Raw genomic sequence first — 18,630 nt, forward strand, 5'->3', positions numbered from 1 at the left:
AATTGAAAACTAGCAGCGTCGCACTTCTTTCCGCAACGCCGCAGCGGTACATGTTTACTGCAAGTTGCCCTGCTTCATCAAGGGTAGACAGCCACAGCAGTGGATGCCTGCCTGCATTGGCTGCCTCCGCGCTCACAGGCTCACAAGATTGCTCTAAGCGCACGACCCTTGAACACACCTCCACCTTATACTACCCTCACAATCCTCCCAGTCAACAAAGAATCCGTCCTCAGCAAATCATCCTTTTCCTCACGAAGCTAAAACTCTCATCCGGCTTCCTGACGTTGCCAGCCAAAGTGCTTACTAGCGAGCAGCCGGACAGCCTTCCACGATGAGGAACACTCTCGTGGGAGCAAATGTTTTTTCCTAGGTCATGGTGCTGTAGAATATTTCAAGAGCAGCAGTTATTATGTGCCTGGAGGTGCTGTGCCCACCCGTTGATGCATAGGGAGTGACTCCTGTAAAAGGCGCAGTACGCCCTCCTCGTCGAACACCCAGAGTGAATTCTCTGATTGAAAGCCGGAGCAGATATCTTCTTTGCCAGAGGACGCGTTTGACAGACTCTGGGTTCCTGGGGGCTCACCTATAGTGTTGTGGAGTGCGCTACCCTCGGCTAGCGCATTCTCGTGAGGACTCTTGACGCTTGCTGCCTCCGCTGAACTTGCTGTTATGCCACTTGGCGTGAGATTACACCCCCAGCGAGATCGCGTTCTGGTTTGCAGCAACCGATATGCGGACGGTGAGCAGCGTGCAGCTAAGGTGGCAAATGGGAATGCACGTGGAGTTACTGTTTGGATAGTCATCTGCAGGAAGAGCATCGATCACACGCACCAGATTGCACCGTGAGCCTTTATCCATAAAGCGCGCGCATGCTAAGGATTTCTCCTCAACAGCGTTTCTAAGTGTTAAAGGAATGGAGCTGGTATCATGCAGGCCGCATGCAGCCTTACCAATCTGTACGTTTCTTGACGCCACGGAAGCTGGCCAGCTGCGTGTGTTGTCTTGGTTCTAGAGGTCTCGGAGAATACTTTTGAGATTAAGTTACGCTGCTTTAACGCATCCACAGCGCTGCTGTGCAGCTGTCTCCGAATCGTTCGATACGCCTGCGAAACGTGGCCCCACTGTCGCTGTACCCACGCGATTTCCTCAGGTTTGGCACCTCTGCCGCCACAGCAAATGGCGTGGTCAAGGCTAGGAGGCAGGAGGCCTTCTTCAGTCCAACTGGGGAGGAGAGACACCTGCAACGCTAGTGAGATCAGTTTACAGTTGGAGCCACGGAAAATGCCTCCACCAAGAGACACGACAGGCCAGGCTGGGAGTTTACTAGGGAAGTCCTGTGCTGCACCGTGGAAGGTGTCAGGCAAATCCAAAGGCACTGAAGGCGTGAGATCTTTAGACCCCCTGAGATCCTGCTGCACGAGCAAAAGCTGCTGCTGCCATTCATCAAACTCGGCAGTTTCCATCGGGGCACTAAAAGAGTCGGAATGCATAATGCAGGCCCTACTGAGATCAGTTGGGAAAAGCTTTGCTAGACGATTGTCCGCTTCAGACGGTAACCCACGAAACTTAGTGCCATTACGCATTACTGAAGCTGGAGGGGCCCAGGAGTCTTGACTGTTTCCAGGTAGTTGCTCCATGCCGCTGTTCAAAGCCGAGAGACGCTCACGGAGCGCCTGGGAGCTATCTATGAAGTAATCTTCAAAAAGAGTAGCTGCCGTGCGGCGTGTCACACCTGGCAGTCGGCTAAGATCTTGCACTGCCCCGTCCCGTAAAATGCTTCGACTGGGAAAACAATCACCGACCACAATCCAATGCATGATGCATTGCGTTAAAGTCATACACGTGTATAACGCAACGGGCCTTTCTTACGCCTCCATGGAATTTCTCCGAGGATTCAACTACGAACTTGCTAGCGCCCTACGTATTGCACCTCCAGTTTCATGTAAAAGCCCCTTTTGCTCAAGCACCGTGATGTGCAGACCCTTGCGACAGACACAAGCGCGCAAACTAAACTCACGACTGCCTCATAAGCTCTGTGATGCCGTGAGACAAGACCACGTGAATCTTCTGCAAGACTGCGGAACGGAAGGCTCCACGCTTCACCAAATTCGTCTCTTCCCCACGCAGAAGCAGGCCGCCATCTCGCAGCAACAAAAGTGCTTCAGCAACATTGTATATTGGAATCCGTGAACGGTGCAGAATTTCGTATGCCTGAAAGGGCGTCAAGCACAGTCAAAGCTCCAGTTTGGATACAAGCATAGCAAAGCCTCTGTGAAAGAAGGCACTAACTCAGAGCATTTCAGTAATTCCTGCTTGTACATTTAGTAAGCACTTGTTTTCAGGCCGCTTTCCAGACCACCAGACAAAAGCCATCAACAGTCCAAACGTACCATCTTGTATGCACGCGCTCTGAAGGCACTTCCACTTTTCTTCCCAACAATGGCTTCGTCAATGCTTCCGTAAAGTGGTGCCCGGACTCTTCCATCCAAATGTTGCTGCTGCTCTTCTTCCTGAAGCTGCTCCAAACGTCGCTGCCTCCACAGCAGGCCAAGGCTCTCTAGGATTTCCGCATTCCTGCATACAGAGTCGCGAACAAAGATATTCGAGATAGTTTACAGCACAAGCGAAAATTAGAGTGACGCCCTCTTGTATTTGGAACACCTGCTATAGTCAGAGGTGCATAGCGACTTGAACAAAATTGCAGCTCCCGCATCTGTCCATCAATCGTGCTCACTTGGGTGTCGGGGATGCTCTGTAAGATAAAACACAGAAGAAAATCGGTTTATTAAACAGGTCATTCCATCGTAAGAGTGTGAAACGGAAAGCTCTGCGGTTCTATGTGTGCATCTACCTTGAAACTCGGTATTGTGTAGCACCTGAGTAAAGTGCATGCGGAGGGGCACTGCACAAACTTACGTTTCCTTTGCTATCTTCATGAAACGGCTATCCATGTGGCGCAGGGCTTGCTGAAAAGCCTCCAGGTCTTTAGGGTAATGCTCTTCTTCTCTCTTTGACAGAGTGCCACCCTGCATATTTTGCACCGAGACTTGCTCCCCCTCCGGGCACGCGTAGGTACCGCATAATCGTGAAAATCCTCTTTTGTAAGCATTGTACTGACTTAATGATGTACCATTATCCTCGGTTCCACCGTATGAACGTTGAGACACCATCTCAGTGAAGGCAAAGGGCTTTCCCTCATGCTGTGACCTGCGGGTGTTTGTGCAACCGGAAGCCAGATTACTTTCAGTGTGCCCCAAGCTTCCCCAGCGCGCTCCTACTTGGCCATTTGCATCAGCTTTATATGTACTACACGCCGCTGGTTGTCCACTCCTTCGAAGATATGAAGCGCAGTTTCTGGCTGGCAATGGTTGGTGTCTGTCATGGCCTAATATGCCACTCGCCAGGTTGCACGGCTTAGCAGTGCCAAATCGAGTACCCCACGTTTTCATGGAGGGAACAAACGTCCCATTGAGCCCTACATTTGGTCCAGATAGAGATAGAGGCGATGGCTTTACGAAGCCGTAGCGCCCTAGGCATATCCTTTGTTTACTGGGAGGTCGCCGAAGAGTCACCGCCACCGTTGTACAGGTACATCCCGCAAGAAAAACCAACTCCACCAGAAAAAATATCCAGAGGCTCCTCAAAGCCTCCATGAGCGGAGAAAAAGCAATACTTCATCTCCGAATCAACAGAGGATGGACAGTAGAAGACAACAGACACTCAAACGGCAGTGCACCCCAGCTTTGCTCCATATCTTTTGAAGTAGAAGCCTATGCAATCCTTCATAAAAATAGAAAGAGTAAGTAGGCTTACGTCATGCTGGAGGGGCAGTACCTCTACTGGGCTCGAGCAGCTGTACACATTTGACTAGTGACCGTGTTAACGTAGAGTAATGCGCTCATTCTAAAGATAGTATTGCATGGTACCACGGTCAAAATGGCCATAGATGGCATCCCAACCGGGTCCACTTCATATGCATACGTTTAAGGGACCTGGAAATGGGAGGTACACATCCTATAAATCGAAGCTGAGGATCAGATCGGATGGTGATTGTTTGGCTCACCATGTAAAGCTGGGTAGTGGAATATACAACATGCTAATACTAGGTGTATTGTCACTCCCGATATCTTGAGCCAACGAGCAAATTTGTACGCGTATGACCCTGTCCCCACCCGGACGGGGGGCCCCCCACTCGCATGCAGCAAAGGCATTGTTCTGTATTGGTCCAAAGTGGATACGGTGGGTTCAGCTGCTGTTCTTTTATTTTAAGCGGACAACCAGTAGGATCCTGATGGGTAGAAGACTAAGGCCCTGTGCATATGTACCACGTATAGCTTGGCATGGCAGCCGACGGACGATGAAGGCAGAAAGGAAGAATTTGTAGAGTTTCCTAGCCTTATGATTAAAATCATGGCAGTCATTCATCAACGCAAACCTCAGAGCTTAAAAGGGTGAGAAGCCATTCAACTGAAGGATGGGCTCTCAGTTTACTCGTTTGACCCTTCCATCGACTCCAGCGGTGCAGGTCATATCAAGATGCTGCCATGGGGAAGTACTCGAACTTAGTCTCGAGGCTTGTGAGCAACTCGCAACTAAAGATAACTCAGACAGCTAAAGTATGTCCCAAGCAGCTGCTCGATGCAGCTCTGCTGGCACCAGTGGTACCGCCGCACACCTACTCCTCCGGCAGGGATCAGGCAGCCGCATGCCTAGCCACATCTGGTGCATCTCCGTCCTATAAAAGACGCAGTTTAGAACTGATCGGACATGCAAGTGAGAAGCGCAATGACGTGGGCTCGACGATTTCCGGCGAGCCCAGTACAGAAGCATTCACCAAGGCAACTAGCATTTGGGCTACCTTGGAGACGCATGCCATGCTGGCTTTGCCTAGCCTCAGGTAAAGTCACACATGCTTTATCTCCTGCGAAACATCTTTGAGCTTGGCTAGCTCCTTCTCACTGAATACTCGACGAAGTGCATTTGCGTATGCATTGTGTAGTCCGTCCGGGATCCTCCAATTCATGTTCCTGGCACTGCGGGGAAACTACACGCCCGTGGATTTTATCCAAGAGGTTGGCTATCATAATCCGTTTGCTCCGCTGTTTTCTACTTGATTACAAGGTTCACAATCGTCAACCCCGGCAGCTGTAGAGCGCAAGAGCTCCCCATACTAGCGACAATGTCTTGAACCCAATACACAGCTTAGCATCATCACCAACAGTTTACATGTAATCGAGTTTTTTGGGGTGTCGGACTCAGCTGCACCAATACCTGCTTACTAGCGAGCCAGCGGCCCCCCCAGTTGAAGCATTCTGGCAGCTGTGGACTGCAAACGATATAGCGCTGTTGTGCAAATTGCTCGTTGGGTAAGCAAGTCGCCTGCGTTCCCTTCACAAGGGCCTCGAATTGCTTATATAGACTGCATAAAATCCGTGTGTCCGTGGATCCCCCATGCCTGGATATTTCGTTTGCGCTGCGCATTGTCTTGCGTTATGCTGTGACCGACAGACACAGACTGTCTGAGGGGCCGCTTGTTCTTCTGGTTTGCGCTCGCATCGCCTGTTGTCTACCCCACTTTCTCCCGCAAGACTCGGCTATTGTTATAAATGCTATGGCCGCAGACCCTTCGTCCTATTTGACTAAGTGTTTGGTGCAACCATTGAACCAGCTGATAGAGACAGCCTCTCACAAGCCTGCTGCTGCGGCTGAGAAGGCACTCTTGATCGAACTGTCCCGCCATCTCCAGCAGTGTAATGGGCCTCATGAGGCAGCGGCACATACCCTGAATGGAGCTGATCCCACATGGTCTCTATTTCAGTGGCTGCTAACGGGCTTCACGAAACAGGCAGGTTCCCCGGATGTATGCGAATAGTGTAAAGCACCCGTAAGCCAAATCGGCAATGCATCTACATATATATATATATGCCCTCTGCGCATCTCTCTTGGTTGTGTCTTCAGTTGGATCAGGCCTACCTGAACGATTGTGTAAGGGTATTTCATTCTGCTGCATGGATCAACGCTTCTATCGTACGCACTTGTCCTTGCGGATCTCTCGTCTTGTTTTTAGTCAACAATCTTCACTTCCTAGATCACACGGGACATGGGGCACGAGGCTGCGGGCAGCTTGCTAAGTCTGGTACACGTGTGCGTTGATGCATCCATGTGGCTTTCACTGGAATACTCCTTGTGCCGTGTCGCGCAGTCAACATGCCCCGAGCACAACTCTGACGCAATTTGGGATTCTCTTAGGCCACTGGGTTGCTTGGCGCAGTATTTGCGGCGCAATGTTGCTGGTATATCTCCCCGCTCAAAATTACGGTAGGTGTTTGACATTTTTGCATAATGGTGTAGCTGTTTATCCGTTTGTGGTATATCAAGATTCAATACTCTATATTGTACTTCGTCATTATCCATTCTGTGTCGAAATTCTGATGCTGACATGCTATACGCAGCATCGTTGAAGGTGGCGTTATGTTGTGGCAAATATTAAGGAAGCCGATTGGATCGGCTTTCGTAACCCTGAACGAAGCAAGTGCAACTGCAGCGGACATTGCAGGGACTCAGCTTGCAACCCACAATATGCCTGCGAAGGAAAGTCTACCTGAAGTGGATGGAAAACAGAGGGGCAGCAGTGTGCCTCTCACGTGTAATCCCCACCAGGATGACTGCACCTTTCCTGCTTTGAGCCATCTTCTTTGCATCAATCAAAATGCCGTATCCCCTGGAGGGGACGGCAATCAAAGGCCAGGAGATGAGCCTCTTTGCGCCACTCCTGAAGCGGCTCACTTCGAAGACGCTGTTCGCGACATGCTCATCTCCGCGATATCGCAGCTATGCGCGTAAGAAGAGATCCCAAAATGTAGTCAGCTAGCAATGGAGCGCGTGGAGGTGGCTAAATTCTCAGTCTGACGCAAGAAGGGAATGTTGATTCCTTGGGAGTGATGAGAGAGGGTTTTACGTTGTGCGCAGATCTCCTACAGAGCTTAGCCCGGTGGAGTCCATCAGTCTTCTAGATGCCCTATGGCAGCTCCGCGTGCTCCATGGTCTTGTTATCCCACTTTCGTGGATGGAAGGTAAGGTTAATTGTGGACTCTTATATATCATTCATGGAGGGCGTCGCATTTGGCACTAGCTGCACCAATTTGGCTTGTTGCGCATGGGTTTCGTAGGCCTTTTCTTCCACCTTGAAGCAAACCTTCATTTGTTATCCCCCCGCTGCGTGGTATCACTGGTAGCATGTCTCGAGTTATGGCAGTCCAGGGGTGACACAGTTCACAGGAGCTGTTCTACAGGGAAATCTGCAAGGCTTTTCGTCGAAGGCGCAAAAGACGAACATTACTGCAGAGAGATAGTGAGACTAAACACCTTTTGAGAAGTCTAAAACAACGCATCGAAGCTCTGGGGTAGAAGTTTTGCTTTGTTTTTGTTGCATAAATGCCCTGGACTAATTGCCTTTAGGTGTCTCGGCTTCGCATGCGGATTTATGAGAAGACCAAGGGTGAAGGCATCTTCCTGCCAGACAAGGTCGGGCTAGACAACACAAATCTATGCGGCCGTACACACCATCTTAAATGTGCCGTAATCTTACCCAGATAAATGTTTGGGTGTCAAAAAAGCACGTATCTGAGGGCACTTCATACCTAATGATGGTTAGAAAACCACCAGCTCTAGAGACCTTGTACGCGTGAATATACGGACTGACTGTGGCACGAACGAAGCAATTCGCGCATATACTTTTGTCTTGCCCGCAGGAGAGGCTTTTGGTGAAACTTTTGGATGAGTGGTCCAGCAGAAAAACATGTCCCTGAGTATATATATATTGCAGGAGGCATTCCGCCAGCACCACCATGCCCAGAATCGCTATATTCTCCGTAAAGACTTCGTAGTAATTGTAGGAAAGCCTTTGCTCTATTTGACCACAATGCCTTTTGAACGGCTACTCCAGACTCTAGTATATGTTTCTAGCAGTGTATGAAGCAGACACTGGCTCAAGAATTTCGTAGGGAATAGAAGAGTGGACAAAGTTGAAGGTAGCTGCTAGATGTATTTTCAACATTTTTCTGTAGGTCGGGAACGTGGGTGGCTGACTGTCGTATCTGAACAGGCTTAATGTGTACATTTCTTCAGAGCACAACAGAACTTTCCGTGTCTTCTGAACTTCTCCGCAACATCGCGGTGCTGTTTTCATGGGTCGCCTGTGCCCCAACCATGCCAAAAGTGTCAGCTTAACATAATACTCAGATTTCATTTTAGAGGGAATCAAGGTAATCTGCAGGATACGTCAGGTCTGTAGCCAGGAAATATTTGGCAGGTTCAAAGACTACAGGAAAAAGACACACCTCCAATTCGAGCTGCCGCAGCTATTTGCCCACTAAGCTGCAGTCTCATCAGGATACAATAAGAACTGCATGAGGAAATTCGTGTTGTGGTTTTCTTGGGTTGATGCTGTGGCAAGTTGCTCCTTTGCATTACGCTGACCGCACGGTGCCATTGTTCCCCGTTTCCTGAAGCAGTGCCACGGAAGGATCTATTAGAGCATCGGAATAGGACATATACAGGCACTATATAAACTCTAGGGTATGTTTTTCTGCAGCAATCCACCGAATATCCGTGGGAACGTCGGTTATCATGATGTTGTAGGCGACGGCCCGCACATGACCGGACCGGTGGACTACGGAGCAACACAGTATGAATTCCCACATATTTGGTTGATAACTAATCGTCAGCCGTGTTGTATACGCTTAACAACTTAAAATTTAGTATCAGTACTTGTGCATGCGTATTTGGTGACAACGGCAATTGGGAACTCGGCCTCCTGTCTGCAAAAGGAGCCCCTAAAAGTGCCTCCTTCCCCGCTGCTGATGCTCGAGGTTGCACTTTAGCCTGCCACTTCCGGTATCGGCAGGTGTGTCAATAAGTGCTCTGGATGTACCAAGTCTTATACTTTGAGTGAGGGGAGAGGTTTAAAAGTGTTGTTTTGAAGCTCCACTCTCGACTATGAGTAGATGCTAGGGTGGGGCACCGAGTCTCTCCAAGCTAATCACGTGCCACCTTTCAGGGCTAATATGCGAAGCAAATCCCCCTGTGTTTGTATGTACGAAAACAGAGGAAATAGTGCTTATTAGGGCTATGCGACTTCTTACCCCTCATCTTAGTTTGTAGACCTACCAGCTGTGCCATACCCGTCTTATCTGAGGTGTGTGAATGCGTTCTTTTTACAGGCAGCAAGCCCCAGTTTTTACAAACAGTGTTCCGTTTCACGTTCTGTTTCTCTTGGTTAGACAGCTGTGAGCTTTTGGTTTTCTCAGAATATCGACTTTTGGGACACCCTAGACAAATGCGCATCCTTGCCAACACTCTGAAAGGGTCTTTATTATCCGGAAAGTATAAAGGGTAGCTACTGTGTTTGTTAGGACCTGATCGCAGGTCGTTCGTAGGCCTGCTTATGTTTGCCGTGAGACTTAATACCCAATGGCTCTTGCGCAGCATTCCGACTCGCCTACGTCCATAGTAGTTCATTCAAGTAGTGAGGAATGCCCCGCTACGACGTCCTCAGCATATCCAGGAACAGTGGATCCATCTAGAGGTGAAGTTGGCGACTGGGACTTCCCCAGTATATGTGCCCTGCCCCTCCGAGAAAGCCAAGCAATTCCACGGCGAACTTCGCGAGACAATCCTGCTGCAAGGACTGAAACCCATAGTCCTGACGGGGCGGAACCACTACATAGCCCATGGTTTCATCTTTTCGCAAATGCTTCGTTTGATCTCCAAAAGGCATGCTGTTTTGGATCATATGCTGCTGGGCCAGGGAATGGGATACCTCCTGAAAGCCCACTTGCGCAGAATTCTTCCGTTCCAGTTGTCCAAGATCCTCCTTCATCAATCGTAGAAGACGGCGCAAACTACCAACAGCAGGCTTCCATTGCATACTGTATTCCTGTTGAAACACGCTATACCCCTGGAATCCCTATCGGAGCTTCATCAGCTGGGGCGCAAGGCCCCAATGCTGTCGTCACAACAGTTCCCTCTAATTCTCTTTTCGAAGCCTTCCCTAGTGCTTTGCAACTACTAACAGCGGGCTACTCGCCGCTGACATGCCCAGACAAGAGGCAAGAAGGTCGGCTTCAATAACGCTATTCTGAAGTCCTTCCGTGCCTCTCAAGTCTGACGTGTCTGAGCGTAAACACGGGTCCTTTCTACTTGCCCTGCTCGCCTGTCCCTCTTTTGTTTCCAGGAGCCTTGCTACCATCTGCACGAGAGCCAGCATTCGAGGTGGGGAAAAGGTGCGATGGTGAATCTACCTGGCCAAGTGGACACTTCTTTATTTCGCAGTCCATAGGTTGCGCCGGCTTCGGACGGCGTATGAGCCCTGCAGCAACTGTGGCTCGTACGGGAGTACCTGTAACGAAGCACTTTGACCCACTACGCCCATCACCTTTCGATATGTCTAAGTTCGACAGGCGAGACCCTTATTTTCACTTTTATATACCTGTGGACTGTCCGTTCGGCACCAGGTGAGATCCTTTTTAATTAAAGACGGTCATTAAGTTTTGAACCCAGTACCTAGCATTGTGCACCAAGAGGAGTGAAAGCACGGGCATATAAAAACAAGAATTTTCATTTTTCAAGTCTCTCTTGACGGATGGTATCAGGGTTAAACTTATGTTGAGCTCCCTTGGCGCGCGTGTGTTCATCGGGTTGACCTGCTTTGTAGATGTTGCGACGGTGCTTGCCCACTGGCGCACACCAAGCTCGAGAAGATATTTCATCCTACTGTGTACAAAAAACAGGTAAGTTAACAATATGGCAACACTCTGCCCTCACATTGACCACTTATGTTCTTCGTTTTGGTGGTGCATTACGGACCTTGCACTGCATTTTTGTGCGACTAATCGTCGCTTCGTAACCAAAGGAGAGATACAGCATTCCAAGCTAGTGCGTACGTGGAATTTAGTGTCGTTGTTCTTTTGTACACCCCTCTTGAACTCAGCGATTCGCTGTGTTTTGTCGGCGTTCAGAGATGTCAAATGGTTCAGATGACTCAGAGTGGTAGATGCCAATATACTCACAAGTGTGCCTTTTTCCACGCTGAAGAAGACAGACAAGAGGCTGAGCACCACTGGAAGCTATGGGAATCTACATGGGCATCGTGGAGACAGCATATCGATCAGCTATTACTCTGTCATCACAAGCTGGAGAAAGAAATACGACGAAAAGTCGAAGGAATAGCCAAAATCAGGATGCCGAGATCAGCTATAGGAGATGCAGTAGGAAGAAGCACAGGAAACGCTGGGGCACTGATCGGATGCAACAATCAGCAAGAATCCACCAACATCCACAAGAGCTCCCGAGCTCTTAGGCCTAACATGAAAGGATCAAGGACGGGGTCGATTGTGTCCCCTTCATTACGAAAAATGAAAACGGGCGGATTTGCAGAGGATGGCACCGTTGGAACTCGCGCATCTAGCAAGTGTGCCTTAGATGCAGTAGATCATCCATCGGAGCCAGCAATGGAAACCGGAGTTGCCGCTCATGGTACACTGACCGATTGCCAAAGTCCTGCAATAGTGGAAAGGCGAGCGTCACTCTCTTTTTAGCAACTGGTAAATGCCCCTGTTCATGATGGCCCCAATTGGATGCACAAAGTAGTTGTAGACAGTGGGAGAGACTTCCACCAGTACAGGCTAAGCAGCACTACACTAGCTTCCTCGAAGTCCTCCAAAAGATGCTTCCTATCAGCAGTGAGTAAACAGGTGTTACCCACCGGGAACACAACCCTGCGATCTTTTTGTGCATTGGTGTCAAGTCCAGAGCTCGTGACACAAAATGGTGTTGACATCTGTCCAATTGCCGACCAGTGGCGCCCCAGGAATGCATTTTGGAGCAAAGCCGCTCACGAGGGCGACAACCACCACTCTGATTACACCGTATCTAACTGCACTTCTGAACCAAGCGAAGGCCATGGACCAGCTTTACTGATCGAAGAAAAAGTGCCAGCACGTGCTCTAACAACAGTATTATTGCGTTCTGGAGAGAAAGACTTGGGCACAGCACCTCTATCCGGGTCGCATCAGTCTGCCAATTCCTCTGCCCTCCACGCCATAGTAGCTACCAAGACGCCAGATGGTGTTACTTAAAGTCAGAAAGATGAAAGTAATTGTCTCCGCCCTCCAAGTGCCTTTTGTTGTAAATCAATCAATCCATTCTGATCAAGGAAAGCCGATGCGACCACCAGCAAAGTGGCCTCTTTGCGGAAGCCAAAACTAGCCCAGTGTGCACCACAGCGAGAGGGCGGTGGTGCAGTGACATCGAGAACTAAACAGACTGCAACAGGGTACAATAATCAACCGTCGATATCTTGGTGTCCATCTTGCACTACGAGAAGGGGCTATGGGGGCGCAGAAGAGGTCAGCAACTCCGATGAGCAGCACGTCCCACTGGGGCGCCTTGTGTTTCCCGAACGTGCCTGCGGATCAGACTAGGTCGAATAGCTACTGTTCTGAGACAACTTGAAGTGGGCCAACGGCTGATCAAATAGTTTTTGTATCGAGTGGAGATATCACTTCGGCTTCGAAGGTAGCAGGATGCACTACAACACGTCATGGAGCAACTGCCTACAACATGGGCTGTTCGGATTCACCAGCACGTTGTACATCGAATGAGCCTGATGTGAGCGTGAGCGAAACGTTGGTTGGATCACTGGCGCCATCAGAATGCTTGAGCTTGCATGGCCATTGCTACCTGGAATCTCAAAAGCGAATGATTCATTTTATCTGGGGACAGGTTTTTCACACAACTTTTTAAATTCGGCCGAAGGCTCTCTTGTCGATGGCCGACTCGACGATTCGGCCCAGCATGGCGATAGACCACAAGAAGTATTTGGCAGTATATATATCTGTATAATTGAGCTTCCCTTGCCATCAATAAACGGCAACCCCGGTTTCCGACTTTCCGAACAAGTATTACAAGCTGGACTTGGTGATGCAGAAATACTTGAAAGCCCGCAGTTCCCAAAGGGAATGGATACAATTTCCCGCGCAGAAATAAGCCTGAAAGAAACACGTGAATTGGCTCCTCCGTTGCCTGACTTAGTATATTTTTCAGCTGAAATCGCAGAAAAATACTTGGACTTGCCACGTACTCTTCCCGGTGCAAATTCGCTACAATTCGGATCGGAACTAGAGGGACCAATGCGCCAATCATGCTGGACTCCTTTACGACTAGACACGCACATTGGTGCTTCTCTAAATGACCTTTCCCAAAGAGTGATGAGTGATACCTTCATTGGGGGGTGATTTACAATATAAAAAGTGCATTGCCGACGTGGGCAGCGTGGCTCTTTCGAATGATAAGCTGCGTATGCCGACACGGAATCTCAGCAACATATTGCTTATTGCAACTGAGGAGTTCCGACCCGTGGAAATTTCTGTGGCCAGTGAGACTACTAGTGTGTGGACGAATTTCGCCAGTGCACAAGTCAGGTAGTTACTGCATCAGTGGATCCAACTGGCCCCGGAGACACAGGAGAGCCTCGAGGTTCACGATTTTCTACCTCTGGAGAAGCTGGATCGGCCTCAAACTGCAGAATTTCTCCAGAGACTGAAGGCGCTCAACTTGCGGCTTTGTGCAACTTGTGACCCTCAGGGACCTATTCCAGATTGGAGCATCATAATCACGCAGGAGTGAGCTTGAAGACGTCGCCACCAAGGTAGTAAAAACTGGTTCTACCTATTGCTTGCCATCAGTCGAGCAGTGGCTCGCCTAGTTAGCTTCAGGTTAAACATGGTCCAAGAGATTTCTTTCCATTCTATGTACGATATCTTCATTATTCGACCGTAGCTAAATCTAGAGCAGTTTCTGTTGGTTTTATTTTACGCGTGAATCTAGTCAAGCCGGGGCTTTTCGGATGGTTGTGTCATGTCCGCAAGGTGCCAGTGCTTGCTAGCTATGCATGAGGATTGACTTTCTGAATGTGTTTTTGTTTTGTAAAGTCCATGTGACGTTCCGAGGCATGGCTGCGGCTTTGGGTTGCAGTGCTACCGCAGTTCAAGTGGAATGTGTGTATTTCAATATTGACCACCCCTAGCTCGTCCTCATACTTTTGTTTCTCCCATGCGCCTAGGAATAAACAGCGTAAGTGGTCTGTCAACAAATGCGCTGGCTGCTCCTCAGCATTCTTAAAAGTGGACGAATTCTTTTATCAAATATTGCCTGTCGGCAGGTGCTTTAAGTAATGTTATTCAAGTATTGCTCTCCTTTAGAAACCTTCTGTCGATTGTGATTCTTTATGCATGTCCCCTGTTGGGTACAAGTTTGTTCCTTTGAAAATCAATTGTGTGTAGATTATGTTTGTTACTGCAGTGTGAACCTCTTGCGAGGTGCATGCTGAGCGACTCTATGGCGTAATTATTTGCCCTCACGATCTAGGTTGAAAGAGGGGACTAGCACCGGACCTCAGGGTAGCAAGGGCCAGGATGTATGACACGGAGCAAGGGAGACACAGTAGAGCATTCAGAATACAAAGTCAAAAGACAGCTGGCAGTACAGCTGCTCGAAATGCAAATTTTAATGGGGGCATTGCAGTGTTTTGGCCATCGCGTCACGAATATATTAGCCAAGGCGAAATAATATGCCACTTACGGAATGGATAGGAATACGACAGAAAAAGAAATCACGCTTACATGTGGAGCCCATGGACGCGTAAGCAATAGCATCCATACGATCGTCACTTAGGCTTCTGGTAAATGCAGCCACCCCAGCCCCATACTATGGACCCTCCCAAGCAGCAAGAAAGAAAAATCCTGTAAGAGCGAGACAACAGAGCAGCGCAAGTGTCATGGGCAATGCGGGGGATACTAACAATTTTTTGGCAATATAAAAGCGTGTGGTGCTAAGCACCCATGCTTTAGCGGTGTCTCCTTGTCTCCCTAGCAATCACTTAACCGAAAACCTCTTTGGGGACTAGTTGAGGGGAACCGCGACAAAGCATTAACCCGTTATTCAACTACTACTTGAGTAACTCATAAGAAATTGTGATAAAACATATCTATTCCATGCGGGAGGCATACAGACCAAACTTTCCGCCTCGTAACGTAGACTAGTGGCCACGCTGCATGGCTAGAAAACCTGGTGCAGTAGGCTCTAAAAATCGTTTTTTTTCTGAGGTGACGTATGGTCCAAACTGCCTAACCCAGGCCCCTCAAAAGCTGGGAAAAATGGCATAGCTCGAACCACGACAATCCAAGACCTCCAGTGGCTGAACATGCGTAGCAATGAGAAAGACGGCAATACATGCATACCAGGACACATGACATTGCAGATCACCTTCAAACAGTGTCAAAAAGCACAGAGAAAAGAAATGTTTTGCTTGCAGAGGAGATGTCATGCAAGTGCAAAGGTAAAAGATGCTCCCATCGAAAATATGCCTGGCCGATCATATCTCTTTCAAGAAATGTGTAGTAGCGCGGGCACACATATGATACATCTTGGCTTGGGGCTGGCGCAAGCAATATGGCCTAGAAAAAGGATATTGGCGGCAATAATGTTACGCTGTTGCCATCGTGGGGTTGCGTTCTTCCGGAATACGCTGGACGTGCCTTGACGTTTCGCCACGTCTGGAATCTCATAGGCATCGAGTACACAACAACCTTCTGGGGGGCAAGGCGATGTGAGTCTCCAACGATGCCACCTCACCATATGTGACAATGAAATCCCGAAAATTTTAGACATGGGCGTATTTGAAGCATGCGATTCGCCGAGGATCTGGTGAAGCACACAGCCTACGCCAAAATGGCTAGAATGACCAACCCAACAGTGGATAATAGATCTTGGAGTCTCGGATCCCCTTCGAGAGTAATATATGACTTGTTATAAATGGAGTCATTATGCAAGGATGCAACGCAGGAGACACCATCCCGCTACGTGGTACAGCGCATAGGCGTGTCACCAAAGCTGTTTTCAACAAACTGTGACTTACTACTACCATGGAGCCTACCGATAGCACTACAGTGTGCAGCCAATACGGTGCCTCTAGTTACGTATCCGTACTCTAGTGCTTCATTAAACATTGCGCCGGTGCAGAATTGACCGTTAGCTGGATAAATATTTCTCCTAGTAGCCCCTATAGCTATTGCTCTACGTACGTGTTTCGCCTTACCAGTCCATATTTTTCGCGGCCTATGTACAGCTGCCGGTGGGGAACATCGGCTTCAATACAAGATGCAAGCTGCTGCACATGCCTTACTGCTTTCATGCAAATAATATTGCTAGCTAAATATATATATGGTTTCACCCTTCATCCAATCCGAAAAAAGCTCTCTATCCTTTCTCCGCGAACAGTAGAGGCAAACCTACGTCAAAGGTGTAATTGAAAATAGATTATTTCTAAACATAGAGCCCAATGCCGAAAGGCTCTCAGCTAAGCGTTGTGACAGCAGCATAAGAGAGGGATCATGTTTCTCAACCTGTTGCACTATCAGCTGTTTTTCGTGCCCGAATGCAATGCAGCACAAGTGCCTGTGTAACATAGGCGCAAAAATCGTCGGCCGTACGGCCCCAAACATGCAAACGGTACAAAAATCTTTAAATTGATTGGTAAGTTGAGCCAGTAGAGGCACCATAAACAACCACTGCAAACATATGTAACACCTTTTGTCGGGACTTCTCTCTGAGCAATGAAACTGGTCGAATAGCAGCAATTGCTAACAAGCATACCTACAGGTGTGAGGGAGAAAAGCAACGCTCTGTATAATGTCCATCTTTCTGAAAAAGCCCACAGTAATCGACGAAACTAACTGGGGAAACATTCACTGCAGCAAGTTGCCACATAGAGACTTCTGTTTCCTTCCCAGTAAAGCCTGACAGGCGCTTCGCCTATGAGCTAAGGGGTACAGCGTGGCCGGCACAGATGCACATGTACGACTAAGCCCATTTGCTAAACAAGATGGAAAATCTCATTAAAATTGGCGCTTCTTTTATGTCCTGATGTACCAATTCCACGCACTTCCTTGAGGCTCTGCAATAAAAGAATTTCACGAGCCTTCCCACGATGCCGCACATGTATTGCTTGCGGGAACCGTGGAATGAGGTATCCTAAATAAAAACCTGAAAGCTCGGAAGATAAACAAGAAAAAATTCTATCCGTGTCTTGAAACCACAGGGTCTTGTAATATAACCACGAATGTATAGCTGGCTTGCATGTAGCTCCATGCTCTGCGCAGTATGGCCACTTACAGATGAAAAAAGAAAAGCAACACATAATCGTTGTACATAGACCAATATCACAGATTCTTGCAAGGGACATACAGTAGTGTTATGTTGTAAGCTAACGTAACATATTCCCAGTTATCTACTGAAGAGTAATATGTAATTAGCAATCCGAGGGAGGCTAGTCGAGTGGTAATTGTTTTAGCTTCGGCTACATTGCACCAATGAGCGAGAACAGGCAACCATAGCCAGGGTGGCCTGAGGATGCTTTCCTGTTGGCTGCAAAGTCCGCAGGTGGATCTGATGCAAGGATCCCTGGAATTCATGTTAGAGGCCACAAGAGTAGAGCAAAATGTTTCAGAAGTTGTGACACAGCAACGCTGAATTGTGCTTGCAATCATAATTTGTGTTAATCTCACTAAAAGGCTCTCAAGCAGTAATCATGGAATTTTGCTCCGTGATATACTCTTTTGAACGTCTGAGGAAGTGTCGTTCTTGTGGTCAGAGGCACCTGATTCACCAAGAAAAAATGCTAACTCATCTTTCTGGCAATGGTTCCTGTTTGCCTACCCTAGATCATAAGATTGGAAACGAATTGCGCATGCCTTTGCATTGAAACAGGGAACTTGACTTACTATATAAGATTCGAATAAAGCATAGGTTACCTGTGAATTCTAAAGATAGCCTACAGAACATCCACACCAGAAAAGGCTTCCTTGCACGCCTAGCCGCTTCCAGGATGTGTTATCGCTTTCGTACAATTTTTTGCCACAATGGACTGATGGAATGACACAGGCAAAATAGGAATATTATTTGCGTGACTAGCTGTACCGGGGTAACCTATACTTGGGGACTTTATGCTACACTAGTTTAACCTTTTAGAATAACAAGAAAGTTGAACGTTGGCCATGTTGTTCGGTTATCCTATTTACCTAAAAGTGGCTTTAATTTGGCACAGAAGGTTTGATCTTACGTGCGTGTGAGCCAGTTGATACGTGCGACTTGGTGCTAATGCTTGGGGTTGTCAAAAGTGCATGAACGCTCACCATAGACGTCCGTCTCCGCCGGAATCTAATTCCCGAGAGCTAGGGCAGGGACAGAGGGTGCTGCATAGGAAGGACGCTCGATTGATTTGCATGAAATTCAAACTGTATCTGAAGCTAGGTGCATATCAACGGAGACTCTGGGTATAGCTTCACACTTAGCTGCCCTCTCTTGAGGCATCGTAGAGTCGAGGGTACAGCCAAGCAGCCCAGGCCACATAAGTAAACGCCATAGCACAGAAATGCAAGTGGATTTGCATTATCATGTTGAAATGCAATCGGAATGCGGTTTGCTGGGGCGCTGCACTGTCTGGCTCAAGCTGGGCCAAAAGGCTTCAATGGTCGGGTAGAACTGCTACAGCGTACGGAAAGGGCGAGCCCA

The 18,630-nt window shown here is 48.4% G+C and overlaps 3 protein-coding genes across 3 annotated transcripts; 2 read left to right on the plus strand and 1 right to left on the minus strand.

Annotated features, from left to right (window-relative positions):
* Positions 1 to 407: 407 nt before the first annotated feature.
* LOC34622837 lies at positions 408 to 3,653 on the minus strand. The gene is made up of 6 exons (XM_026337084.1): positions 2,917 to 3,653; positions 2,735 to 2,752; positions 2,391 to 2,574; positions 2,018 to 2,211; positions 951 to 1,782; positions 408 to 803 (listed from the first exon to the last, which is right to left on the minus strand). Exons 1-6 carry the CDS (start codon positions 3,651 to 3,653, stop codon positions 408 to 410), a joined length of 2,361 nt encoding a protein of 786 aa, XP_026192869.1.
* Positions 3,654 to 4,544: 891 nt separating this feature from the next.
* On the plus strand, positions 4,545 to 5,872 carry LOC34622836. The gene is made up of 4 exons (XM_026337085.1): positions 4,545 to 4,897; positions 5,000 to 5,072; positions 5,260 to 5,366; positions 5,515 to 5,872. The coding sequence occupies exons 1-4, from the start codon at positions 4,545 to 4,547 to the stop codon at positions 5,870 to 5,872; spliced, it is 891 nt and encodes a 296-aa protein (XP_026192870.1).
* Positions 5,873 to 9,471: 3,599 nt separating this feature from the next.
* Positions 9,472 to 12,137, plus strand: LOC34622835. Its single transcript, XM_026337086.1, has 5 exons — positions 9,472 to 10,117; positions 10,235 to 10,514; positions 10,715 to 10,790; positions 11,019 to 11,567; positions 11,598 to 12,137. Exons 1-5 carry the CDS (start codon positions 9,472 to 9,474, stop codon positions 12,135 to 12,137), a joined length of 2,091 nt encoding a protein of 696 aa, XP_026192871.1.
* Positions 12,138 to 18,630: the final 6,493 nt, after the last annotated feature.

The sequence above is a fragment of the Cyclospora cayetanensis genome, unplaced genomic scaffold, assembly GCF_002999335.1.
Source record: "Cyclospora cayetanensis isolate NF1_C8 unplaced genomic scaffold, CcayRef3 CcayRef3_contig_163, whole genome shotgun sequence".
Lineage (NCBI taxonomy): Eukaryota > Apicomplexa > Conoidasida > Eucoccidiorida > Eimeriidae > Cyclospora > Cyclospora cayetanensis.